Source organism: Panicum virgatum, chromosome 7N (assembly GCF_016808335.1).
Source record: "Panicum virgatum strain AP13 chromosome 7N, P.virgatum_v5, whole genome shotgun sequence".
Taxonomy (NCBI): Eukaryota; Viridiplantae; Streptophyta; class Magnoliopsida; order Poales; family Poaceae; genus Panicum; species Panicum virgatum.
In genome coordinates, this window is record NC_053151.1 from 9,036,532 (window position 1) to 9,050,027 (window position 13,496).

The 13,496-nt window shown below is 42.9% G+C and overlaps 1 protein-coding gene and 1 long non-coding RNA gene across 2 annotated transcripts; both read right to left on the reverse strand.

Annotated features, from left to right (window-relative positions):
• Positions 1 to 310: 310 nt before the first annotated feature.
• LOC120683643 lies at positions 311 to 4,179 on the reverse strand. The gene is made up of 3 exons (XR_005678864.1): positions 3,698 to 4,179; positions 3,156 to 3,247; positions 311 to 569 (listed from the first exon to the last, which is right to left on the reverse strand). It is a non-coding gene; the product is annotated as an uncharacterized LOC120683643 (long non-coding RNA).
• On the reverse strand, positions 4,178 to 5,023 carry LOC120680907. The gene is made up of 2 exons (XM_039962486.1): positions 5,000 to 5,023; positions 4,178 to 4,840 (listed from the first exon to the last, which is right to left on the reverse strand). The coding sequence occupies exons 1-2, from the start codon at positions 5,021 to 5,023 to the stop codon at positions 4,178 to 4,180; spliced, it is 687 nt and encodes a 228-aa protein (XP_039818420.1).
• Positions 5,024 to 13,496: the final 8,473 nt, after the last annotated feature.

Below are 13,496 nucleotides of genomic sequence, written 5' to 3' on the forward strand. Positions count from 1 at the left end.
AATTTGTTAAGAAGAAACTACTAGAGATTTTTAAGGTCCGAGACTCCACCGGTTGTTATTGGGAAAGCTCTCTGTCCCTCCGTAGTTGCCTTCTTGGAAGAGAGATGTCTTGGTTTTAAATGAAAAAAAAAAACCCACATACCTCTTATCATTACAATATCAAAGTTACGTCTTTGTAAAACCCAACATACCTCTCATCATTTACAACATCAAAGTTATGGCTACAAGACAGCACGAGAAATCCATACATGAGCATGGTGTCGTCGTATGTTAGAACGAAATCAACCAGCTGCCATCAAAATCGCTCACATAAAACAGAACGTGATAACTGATAGGCAGGTTACTGGAAGCAAACCACCTCAGTTGACAATCTAATGCTGAGAACAGATAAAAGTCGGTGGGTCAACTCCACAGTAGATGAAGGCTGACGTAAGAGACAAGTAAATTACAGTCGATAGCCACACTAAAGACAGGTAAATTACAGTCAAGAGCAGAGAAAAACAATAATAAACCTGCATCATGTCGATTCTTCATCATGGGCTGCATAACTCCGTTCTCTTCGAGTTGATCTGACACAAAAAGCAAAACGGTCAGAGGCCTGGAGCATTAACTGATGCAAATGAAGCTATTTTTTATCTTTGAACCATGACTCCTAGTTCTGTGGCAGTTGCTCAGTATCAACTATCAAGGTATCATAATGCACAAGTCAACGTACAACCCCAAATGTAATGCATGAAGTTGACATGTGTGCTCGAGAGTCGCTTAAATTTTTGAAACTTCGGTAATAGATTGCTTATCTAAAACTTTTTAAACATTACTCCCTCTGTCCCAAATTATTAGTCGTTTTTAGCTTTTCTAGATTCATAGACTTTGCTATGCATCTAGACTTTGCTATGCATCTAAATATGTATTATGTCTAGGTGCATAGCAAAGTGTTTGAATCTAGAAAAGCCAAAACGGCTAATAATTTGGGACGGAGGCAGTAGTTTTCTCACTGCTAATGGATATTCCCAGATTAACTTGTGTACCAGCTGGCTGGGCTTTTCAGTAAGTTAGAAGGTGTCGATTATACAAAAGAACGGTAATATAGACTTTTACTATCCACCCTTAATCTGTCTGAAAAACTTTACAAGTAACTATTATGGGACAGAGGGAGTAGAAGGTAAGGGATTCCTAAACATGCTAACTTAATAAACATATAAATTTATTTAGTAAATTCCACCATGGGTCATTATACTTGTCACATTGGTTCAAACAGATCAGCAAACACTTAGAACGGACATTTAGGTCTGCACTCGGAACATGTTTAAGTGGGTTATCAAATGTCCTCACAAGCCTGAAATGTAAAAGATAAAAGTTTAGCACTGCCAACATGGCACTCGGGAAGAACCTATGTATTTCTCCATTAGAACCGATAAGCCACACTAGTTCAACCTTTTCCTCCCATGGTCGAAACAGGAGCGATCGAGGTAGTGGTCTGCAATTGCCCCACCTTTCAACCTTGTTCCATGAGGTAATCTGCTCCTAACGTGTGCACACTACAGCAAAACACACACCTCACCAGTTTCGGCTCTTGACTCTTATCCATGCCAGCTATTTGAAGTGGCACTACAGAGGAGAAACAGACATTCATGTATCTGTGCCTGCGCCTCAGCTGGTAGGGACGTATCCATGCCAGCTGTCAACAGGAGCTGACACAGATAGTGAAACCAAAGTTGGACAAAGAAAATAGCAAAAAGGTATTCTTTTAGACCCAAGGGAGACACCCTTGAGCTACCCACATAGTCATGTGTCGATGTAAGTCACTCTTCACGTAATCCCTCCTTACCATCCCACCTACATATACTAGCAATTGGAGCTTTATTCCTTTTGATTCTTGTTGGCACTTCGGTCTCAGCCTGGGAGCTCTGCCAAAGATGCCCCTCGCATACTTTGGTCGCATACGTTGAAACTGCTGCGAGGGGAATAAAACTTCCTGTTGTAGCATGGTTCAGTGATTGTATTGAGGTTTTTGTCATTTTGTTGTGTACTAATATTAATGGTTTAATGTCTAGCTCAATTGTCGCTATGATGCCAACAGAGGAATCGAAGGTAGACCAGGGACAAGCTATTAATATAATAGATACATACTCCCTCCATCCCAAGATAAGTGTTGTTTTAGCATTCAAATTTTATCCCGGAAAGAGTGTTGTTTTAGCTTGTAATGAGATCCATCTAATTAAACCAATACCATGTACCAAGGGAAAGCACATAGAGCGATTCAAATACTTAGTAGATGCTACTTTTCTAGTTCCAATGCATACGCATTCATTGAGGATCCAGAAAACCAAATAAGTAACACTGTTTTCAATCACAATTGCTAGAAGTAATTAGGGGTAACAAAGTCATTTCTTAGGATGAGTAATGTGTCTGAAATTTTCTAAAACAACGCTTATTTTGGGACGGAGGGAGTAGGATTTATTGAGAACGGTAAAGCTATGGATACTAGAACTAGCAAGAACCTTAGCCTGAAAACCACACCCATTGTCAACAAGCTTCCCTTCAGGTCAGAGGCCAGAGCTCCATCATTATTAGTTAATTTTTGTGGTGCATGGCATCCTTACTACATAGAATAGGCTGCAAATCATGCGCATTTGTTGGAGAAAAGCAGCAGGATCCAAATCATATCATCTCAGCAAGCAGTAGCTTCTAGATATGCTCCTCTATTTTAGTTACTCCATTTTCAGCAGTAAGAAAATGATGGCAATTTTTAAGGGGTTTTCTTTTTATTTTTCTTGGGAGATAGTGCCATGGCCTCTAGAATGCTGGCTGACACCTGCCAGAACAAGAGATTTCTAGCGATTTGCCAATTAATAGGAAGAACAGAAGTGAATTGGGCCTTGAGAATTAAAAAAAGAAGATCAATATATAAGGTCTGCCTTTCAGAAAGCGAAGGACCCTCCCTGCGAACAGAGGCTATTGCAGTGCCACAACAGCAGCGCTTGCCTTATTGGCCTTCCATGGACATTAGATTGACCATTTAACTTGGTAACTCAAACAAACACAACAGGAGTGGAGCAACCAACTTGAACAAACATGCCATGTTTACTTACCCATGGTGTCATTAACTCAATATGTATTTCTTATACAAATAGCAGATAATAGATTTGCATTACCTGTTCAATCATCTCAAGTTATCAGATCTGAGGATAGTCTCAAGTGTTGTTCAAAGTGTCAGATCCAACATCTATACTGACAGTGCTCCTGCCTACAAGAGAAATAACTCTGAAGTGATAAGGTTACCAAAATGCAAAGTGGGGCTTAGACTGAAAAACATGTTCAAAAAATGTCAAGCTGATCAGGAGAAATGAAGTTATATATCTAGAACTATATAGTAAACTTATGATGAAAAGGGTCAACCCAAGAGAATCACAGAAAAAGACAAATATAGAAAACTTTATGTATCCATCCATGGACAGTCAACAAATGAATTTCAGCAGTCTTTTACTCAACTCAGTAGCAGTTGAAAAAATGGCATCAGTTATTCAGTTTACTAGCTGGCCAAAGGAACAAAAAGGGAAAATACTATCCATGGTTATCAGTAGTCTTAACTCTTAAGCACGTGAACGAATTTCTAGGGAAAATATTGCTACTCCTAGAAGATTGCAGCAACGATACAGGGAAGAAATTGTTCCTCCTAAAAGATAAGAGTTATTACCTATAGTATGGAAACCTGTGTAGGGATAATAGGTGGTCATGAAATCAATCTCGAAAAGATTTCTGAACTGCAGTGACTTGAGTGGGATCATGAAGACTTCAAGATCTATTGATACAAACATCACATGACTATCCTCATCATATCCATGTATCGCTGTCCATGTTCGACAAATTAGTGACCTCAATGAAAGGAGCTTGTCCAGTTCTATGGTTTTCTGAAGCATCCATGTGACACCATCATTGGAACTGGCCTTCCTCTCCCATAGTTGCATGCTCACGCCTGACAAAACGGCGAGGCCAAGTTCGCTATTCTCCATCCTCAATATTTGAAAGCGCGATGCTGTTGCAATGTGTGCATCCACTGGGGTATCAATCTGAGCTAGATTGTGCTTGGCCAAATCATACACAAGAATGCCACGGTTCCCACAGCCACCAAGGAACCAGCACAGTGAGTTTCCAACCAGGATGCTGGGACTGAGCATCAAAAGTAGTGCCGTGATCGATGTCGAGACGAGGTCGTTCCAGACACCAGTCCTTGATTCGTGGAGGGAGGCGAACACCTTGGGTCAGGATCATGCAGCACATCATCAGAGCGTAGCAAGATCACCTTGAAGGCTTCAAGTGGCAACCGGCCGGCCTGGTGGCCGTCGCAAACCAGCGCAGCATTGCGGATGGTAGAGCGTGGGTCTTCGTTGTTGAACCACGCCGGCGGGACAGCGACAAGGCGATGGTCTCGGGCTACAGGATCACACAAGATGATCTCTCGGCGCGTCGGGTTGAAGCTGAGAGCGAGGCCGTGGCGGCAGCCGAAGAAGATGTAGTGTTCGTCGAGGCGATGCGGCTGCAGGGAGAGGCGCGAGCGGTGGACGCGGTCGGGCGGGTCCAGCGTCGGGGTGAAGCCAACGTCGTGGGGGCCTTTGGAGAAGAAGCCCAGGAGCGGGGGCTGTTGGCGGCGGCCGTGGAACGCGGAGAAGCGGCGCAGGAATTGGGGATCGTAGACGAGGCGGGCCCAGCGCTTGCAGACGAGGGAGGCGCGGGGGAGGGAGGACGGCCGCGGCGGGAGGCGGAGGAAGATCTCACGGAGGAGGTTGTCGTCGTCCGGCAAGGGCGCCCAGTGGCGGATGCACGATGAGAGACAAGGAGGCTGAAATAATGGAGATGTTGATCTGTGTGAAGATTTAATGGTGATTTGAAATTTTGCTACACTGATTTACGTGTACTTATGGGCTCTTAGGGGGGCTGGAGCCCCCTCCATCCGCCGCTGAGGGCGCCGGAAGAGAGGGGGGGCGGCCGCGCATCAAACCCTCGCCCATCTGGAGTGCTCCATCGGACTGAGTGCGTCGGGTTGAGCCGGGACGCGAGCGCCGGGAGTTGAGGGCCTCCAGGCGGAGGAGCGCAGCGGCGGCCGCGGCAGGGCTGCGGCTGTGGGAGGTGGACCAGCGGCGTTGGGGCCCGGGGTAACAGCAGAGGCCCACGGGGAAAGGATTTTGACCCAATCGGATTTTTTTTTCAATCTTAATATGGCATGGTGGACGGAGACGGCAACATTATACTCCCTCCGTAAAAAAAATGCCACTCTTATTTTTCAAGAAATCAAATAAATTTAAATTTGACCAAAATTATACAAAATAATATTAATATTTAAGTGTTATTAGATTAATTATGTAATGTGCTTTCATACTAAATCTATTTGAATAAATAAATGTTAGTAATTTTTTATATACATTTGGTCAAACTGGAAATTTGTTTGACTCCTCGGTAAATGACTTGTATTTTTTTGGGGCACTGGGAGTACAACGGTGTACCAGTGCCGAATTTTTTTTAGAGAATTGGATTATTATACAGCAATCTTACTGTATTTTGATACAAGAAAACAAGATAGGCCAAATTTACCATGTCTACATGAAAATAGTGTGTTCTTATTTAAAGAAATCCTTTTTGCACGAGATGAAATCAAACTGATTGTTGTGTGGATATAAAAGGCTCACGCATAAGGATGGCAGTGGATCGGGTTCGGGACGGGTATCTGCGGATTTTGGGTTTGCGAGTTTCGGGTTCGGTTCTTGATTTTCACCCGCGGCTTTGCGGGTTCAGATACCCAAAATATTTTGAGTTTGAGGCGGATCCTTAAATATACCGCGGAGCTCCATCGGGCCTCCAGGTGGTGCGACAACCTTTACCAAGTCCGAACGAGCCCCATAGCAGCCCATCTTGCAACCCTAACTATTCAAGTCTGAGTCCTCCCTCCGCAGCTCCTCACCCAGTCACGGAGCCCCCCCTCCCCCGCGCCGCACCCTTCCAGCCTTCCTATCCCCAACGCAATCTCCTCACCTAGTCCCAGGCACTCACGCCCGAGTTCCAGCACCGACGGTCGAGTCGCCGACCCGCGCGGCCGCGCCCCGCTCCCATCGCACTCTGCCCGTCGCCCTGTGCGCCCCTCCCGGCTCCCGCCCGGGCATGGAACGGGCGGCCCCGGCGCACGGCGGAGGCAGCTGCTTCGTACCCCGTGGTGCACGACGGAGGCGGCCACCTGCGCCTCTCCCCACACTGCTCCCGCCCAGGCGCACGGCCCCTCGCTGGCCCCGGGCCTTGCCGCGACGACGCTAGCCTCTACTTGGCAAGACCGCGATTGCGACCCCGGCCTCCAGTTCGCCCGCACCCGCACGGCCAGACGCCCTGACCGCGATCTCGCTGGCAGCCGGAATGGAATGCGACTCTCTGTATTGTCCTTTGTTGGAATGGAATGGAATGCAGCCCGCGAGTTTCAGATTATCCATCAGGTCTTGGATATCTGCGAATTTCGGTTTTGGGATGAATTCACACCCGAATTGGAGTTCAGGGCGGGTTCGGGTCTTAGGTTATGGTTTCGGTTTTGGGTGCCTAGACACTTCACCCGAACTGAATCCGACCCGTTGCCATCCTTGCTCACGCAGCGTATTAGTTTTCATCTCATACTGCCGTCGATGTTTTCTAACTGATCATTAACTTCTTTGATCACTAACCTGGTTTACTATATGCTTTGCTGATCAACTTCTCCTTTGAGGACTAAGAAGCTACGCAAAGCTAAATAGATTTGTATTTAGAAATATAAATATCTGTAACTATCAATAGGGCCGGCTCATAGTTTTGAAGGCCCAGGACGACCGAGACACTTTGAGCCCTTTAGGCCCTCCACAATGTTGCAGTGATACTTGAGAAAAAAAAAGTCTAGAAGTGAGTGAATATGCATTGACCTTATAGAGCTACAGTGTACAAATGAATGGGCATCCAAGCTATCAAATATATTTGAGACCCACGTCAAATAAAATAGCACTACTTTTAATTTCTCTCTTCCCAGACCCGAGACAAGCTGTGAGCGGCAATTGGCGAGGAGAGCTAACAAGGACAAACAACTTTTAATAGAAATGGCACCGGCACAAGTTCTTGCCCCGCTCAATATTTTCTTTCATTGCTTGAAATAATCATCATCTTCCACAGTGTATAGAGTAATGCCCCAATTCTCTTTCTCTTTTTTCAGCATCACTCAAACCTCACATTGTGGAGGGCTTTAGGCCAACTATTTTCATTTAAGACTGTAACTAAAAGGAAGATAGAAATTCTAATAATATATGTAATTCAAGCGGAATTTCGGAAGATCTACGTGACTGGTTCTCCAAGTTGATCCAAGTATTACTACCTACTACTTACTAGATCTTGCCCCCCCTAATCCGTGGGCTTCGGGCCGTCGCCCCCCCCCCCCCCCCCCCAAAGCCGGCACTGACTATCAAACACTTGCTGGCACAAAGTGATGAAGATATGACACCCATGCATATGACCATGATTGGTGTATGGCATACAAAAGAAGTCCAACAAGGGTGTACAAGTCATGAAGGAGTCTTAAGGCTAACTCAGTTTGAGTCGCCAAGGTGTAGGCCCAAAACAACTCAAGTTTGAGTCCACTTTGGAGTCTAGGAGCAGCACTCACTATAAACGATGCCCAGATCACATACGATGTCCGTTTTGGACGTTCTACATATGTATGTAAAGCTAAGGAGATAAGCTTTCCAATGACATATGTTCCACTTTTTTATTAGATCCGAGTCAACGGGGATCGTTGAAAAAAGTGGGCATCCAAAATCTGTTAGGGTGTTGCGCCGTCGTCTTTTGGGTCGTTGGTCCGTGTATCGTGTTGGAGCCCGTAGGGGCGAATCCACGACCTAACCCTCATATATTCGGCAGCAGCCACCACATTAGGGTTAGGGTTTTGTTGAGTTTAGTTTTCTTTTGAGAAACATACATCGTTCATTGCAACTATGACATCGAGTCCTTTTGTTGTGAGTTAGGATCCCGTTCTTGTTCTATACTACATTGATGATTAGTCCTTTTGTGATCAGAGTTTGAACCCCATACTCATACTCGCTTCATACACATCTACAATTTCAGATTGAGTGTTCTTGACGAGGTCAATCAAGTTGTGCTTCATTTATAACCAACGGAGCAGCGGTGTAACGGTTGCTAGGGTTCGAATCGTGTCTATTAGAAGTCAAAATCGCCAACATCGAGTTCTCCACTAAATGAATCTATCATACTTGCCGAAAGATCGGGGCAGTGCCACATCACAAAGGTTAAAGTGTGATCTTGAGGACTATGCTAAGTCAAACTAGATCTTATATTTTGGGTAGGTAGCAATAGTACTTTTGATAAATCCATTTATATGTTGAAATAGTCTAGTTAAATTGCATTTCACTTCCTTCCTTCATAAATTATTTTAGCAAATGAAATCAAATTTTATATATTTTGACTAATGAATATTCAAATCACATGTGTATTTAATTTGTAACTATGACATATTTGGTTCTTCACCACTTGACATAAAATATTATTTACCAAATTACTTATCAAGCTTTGTCATATCTAGAGGTGCAAATGAGTGATCCTTAGTGATGAGGACACAACACCTTTGGATACGAACATTGATTATAAGGTGAGTTTGTTTTTACATTTGTATAATGATTATACAATTCACTTGATTCCACATGTACATATCTTTATTTGATTAAAGTTACAATTGTGTTTCAAAAGTGCAAACTCATCAAAGTTCAATATTCTATTCGTCGGCAGCCCAACAATGCTTCTTCACCCTTGGGACCCCGGCCCAAGTAGAAGCATGCCTTAAGGATGTGGAGAACACCTTAGAGATGGCACAGGGCGTCCTCCACCTTGGCCACCACCTTAGGAGGCTAGTAAGGGGCGTCCAAGCCAATTGGAGGCCCAAACAACATCAACTTCAAGTCCGTTTCGGACTCGAGGAACAGCCCGCACTAAAACAGACGCCCAGGTCGCATTCGGAGTCGGATTTGGGTGCATTTTATATGGTTCGAAAGATAATTCCAAGACGCTTCCAATTGCACCAGGTCTTAGGCCCAAATTTGTTCGGAGTCGATGGGAATCGTCTGAGAAATTTGACGTATAGAATCTGTGCCGGCACTGCGATACTGTCTTTCGGCCTTTGGGCCTTATATCGTGTGGGAACCCATTAGGGGTGCATCCAGAGGGTCTTGCACGACCCTAGAGTCTTCATAAACAGCAGCCGCCACACCATTAGGGTTTGGGTTTTGCTTAAATTATTCTGTCAAAAATAGTTCGCCGCTAGATCGGTTTGTGAGACCCCAACTCATGAGTTTAATCATACATTTGCAATTTGGTTGCATTCTTCCTTGTTCTTGCTTGTTTTCTTTGTTGCGCTTGCAGGGATTAGCCTTCGTGGTGAGGTCAATCGGGTTGTGACACGGTTGATAACCAGAGGAGTTGTGGTACTAAGATTGCAGGGTCAGATCGTGTTGATCTGAAGCCGGATCGGTGTGTCCCTCTCCGAACACAACGATAGTTATCCAGAACCTGACGGAAGATCGGGAACCCCTGTCCCCATCAAGTGATATTCAAAGACGGGTTTACCGTCAGGTTTACATTTATCCTTTACTTCGAGTATTTTCTGTCTTTCATCCCATAGTCCACTGCCATATTTATTTCCTACCCTACAACCATCCGCACCATAGCCTTTGCATATTTCAGTTTCAGAGTTCGTAGTGTTGAGTTTTTGTCCTAGGTCAAGGTCTTGTTGCTAGTTTAGATTGTGTTTCAGTCTAATTTGTGTGATCCCCCTTTGTTTTCCATCAACCTTGCTATCACCATCCACTAGATCCAAATCTTTTTTTCCATATAACACCCTGATTCGAATGTCTTCCATAAAACAATCATAACTTTTGCGTCCGAACTCGAAAAGGTGCGAACTTTATATCTACGGAGAACTACAAAAAATTTAGATCCATTTCATCCTAGTTGTGCTAGGTTCGCAAAATTAGAATTGTGAAATTCGATCAGGAAGGTCGAGTTTCAGAGCCCACATGTTTGGCATGCATTTGAGAGCACCATTCTGATTCTGTATAGACCACATCATTTATTCAATTGAGCTCATATTTTTTGTGATTTGTTCTTGTGTGGTCCTTGCTGGAAAAAAAAATATATATCAAAGTATAAGAGCAAATAGAAAAGATTGAGAAAAAAAATAAATAGTGAATGAAAAGATAAGAAAAGAGGAGCATATAAACAACAACCAATAGCTCTATTTGTTTGCAGTGCCTTTTGCCTTGTCCTTATTCTTCCTTTCATACTTGTTTCCCTCTCTTATTTATCACAAATTAGTGCTAGGAACACGTATAGGCCAGCAACTAGGACAAGTGCTTTGGACATTTATTCAATATTGCTATCTGTTACTGACTTGTGTGCCACATACATATATTTATTCTTTTGTGCGCCTCCCAAGATCCACATATATACTTCAGATCAGTATAGAAAATATCCTTGCAATTGTTGTACCACTCTCTCAAGATAAGAACCAGTCACCGGTTGGCATCCTGTGCTTTGCGGCAGTAAGAACCTTATAAGAGCTTGGTAAGACGCTTCCTTTTGCAGTGTTGAGAGGCACCACTAGCCACTTTCATAGAAGTTGATAGGGATCATCCTTGGCTGTCCTTTCTCGTATTACTAACTTTTTGTAGGACAACATGAATAATGTAGCCCATCAAGTGCTCAGTTCTCAAATGGAGAAAGCAGAGCAAACCAGTTCAACAACTTGTTCCAAACATACTTTGCTGTGAAGGAGCGGCGTTGTCGTGTCATCATCGACCACGAGAGTTACAACAACCTGGCAAGCTTAGAATTGGTCGAGAAACTTGGCTTGACGACAAGACCACACCCTCATCCATACTACATCCAATGGGTAAATTCTTATGATAGAATAAAGGTAACTGAAATTGTAAATATTGAATTCTCCATTGGTTTTTATAAGGATAATTTAGATTTTGATATAATACCCCTGCAAGTATGTCAATTATTGCTAGGCAAGTCTTGGATATCTGAAAATAATGTTGTGCACAATACAATTGCTAATAAATATTCTTTCAAATACCATGGTAGAAAAATTACTCTTATACCTATGAATGCTATTGAAATTTTAGAAGCTAATCTTGAAAGGGATGAGAGAAGAAAGAGTGAACCGTTTAGGAGAGAATGGGCTGTTTCGAATGTTTCAACACTTTCATCTAAATCTGGTTTTGTACAAAATGAAGATATTGCTTTGCCTTTTGTTGGAACTAATATTTTGCACCATGTATCAAAAGAAGAGGACAAGGTGATTGAGAAAGAACATGCAATTGTCTCAGGTAAGAGCTTTCTTGATGTGCTGAATTTGTCCACCAATGATGCTAATAAAGTACTAGAACCATCTATTGATTTTTCCTCATCAGACGATGTATGTTTTATTGATCTTTGTGACAAACAAAGTGCTATAATTATTCCCATGCCACAACTTATGAAGGAAACCGATTCATTTGTTTTGGATCAAAATGCTTGTGCTGAAAATAAACAATTGTTTTCTATTGCCACTGAAAAAGATGAGCTGAAATTATTATCTTCTTTAAATACTTTGGGTTATATTCTGTTTGATACTCTTTGTACTCTTAGTAGTTTAGAAGAGAAATTTAAATGTGCTGAATTGTCTTGGTTGTCTAGATGTACATATAATTTTATTAGCAAATATACTTGCAAAGGAGACTACATGGTACACCGAGTTTATATTTGTTCAAATCTGAATTCTCCTTTTGCTATGCGGCAATATGATCAACTTGAGGGATGTAATATCTATAATAATGTCATGTGAAGAAACCCTAATTTTGTTTTAAAGAAACATGATAAATTTCAGGAAGGAGAGAAATATTGGATACTACCGACAACATGTCCTCAAACCGAGGACGGTTTGCTGCCACGAAGGAGAGGATGAGGAGGACATGATACCTTTGGATACGGACATTGATTATAAGGTGAGTTTGTTTTTATATTTGCATAATGATTATTCAATTCACTTGGTTTCACATGTACATGTCTCTATTTGATTGAAGGTACAATTATGTTTCAAAGTGCAAGCTCACCAAAGTCCAACATTCGGTTCGTTGGCAGCCCAACAATGCTTTTTCACCCTTGGGACCCCGGCCCAAGTAGAAGGATGCCTTAAGGACATGGAGAACACTTTAGAGATGGCCCAAGACGTCCTCCACCTTGGCCACCACCTTAGGAGGCCAGTAAGGGGCGTCCAAACCAATTGGAGGCCCAAACAACATCAACTTCAAGTCCGTTTCGGACTCCAGGAACAACCCGCACTAAAACGGACACCCAGGTCGTATTCAGAGTCGGATTTAGGTGCACTTTATATGGTTGGAAAGATAATTCCAAGACTCTTCCAATGGCAGTGGTCTCAAGCCCAAATTTATTTGGAGTCGACAGGAATCGTCCGAGAAATTTGACGTACAGAATCTGTCCCGGCGCTGCGATGCTGTCTTTCGTTCTTGCACGACCCTAGAGTCTTCATAAACAGCAGCCGCCACACCATTAGGGTTTGAGTTTTGCTTAAGTTATTCTGTGAAGAACAGTTCGCCGCTAGATCGGTTTGTTAGACCCCCAACTCGTGAGTTTAATCATACATCTGCAATTTTGTTGTATTCTTCCTTGTTCTTGCTTGTGTTCTTCGTTGCGCTTGCAGGGATTAGCCTTCGTGGCGAGGTCAATCGGATTGTTACACGGTTGATAACCAGAGGAGTTGTGGTACTAAGATTGCAGAGTCGGATCTTGTTGATCTGAAGCCGGATCGGTATGTCGCTCTCCGAACACAACGATAGTTATCCAGAATCTGACGGAGGATCGGGAACCCATGTCCCCGTCACTTAGGTACACCTCCAATCCTCTTAAGTTCAAAATTCTATACTACTTTTTCAATATGAGATCCTATTTAAAAAAACTAATACAAAATTTTGAAGTAGAAAAAATTGGAGGTGCATCTAAAAATTATCCATTTGCTTCTCACCAACTGTTGTAGGGTTTAGGGAGTGGAGACCCGGTTGCCTTATGACTGCTTAGAGAGATCCTTGGCACATGCCCCTCAAATATGCGGACTTCTGCCGTACTCACGTTTTAATGGTATTTTATAAATTTGATCAAAGTAAGAATATTTTAACTTAAAACAAAACAAAATATTTTTACATTTTAGGATAGAGGGATTAAGTCCTTAAAAACTGGTCCTACTACAGACACGAGACATCTCGGATTATACGGAAACTAGAGGCTAGAGAGTGTCGTCCGCTCTAAATTATAGATCGTTTTTTATTTCGAATTATATGAAAACTAGAGGTATAATTTTCTAGTAGATACACAATTTTTTATACACCTAGATATACACCCATGTTTATAGGTAAAAATCCTATGCACCTAAA

Excerpts from the sequence above, each read along its gene's own strand:
- LOC120680907 (XM_039962486.1), bottom strand. The coding sequence starts at position 5,023 with ATGGAGCACTCCAGATGGGCGAGG. Across the intron at positions 4,841-4,999 it reads AGCACTCCAGATGGGCGAGG|CCTCCTTGTCTCTCATCGTG; the intron begins GTTTGATGCGCG and ends CCATTATTTCAG.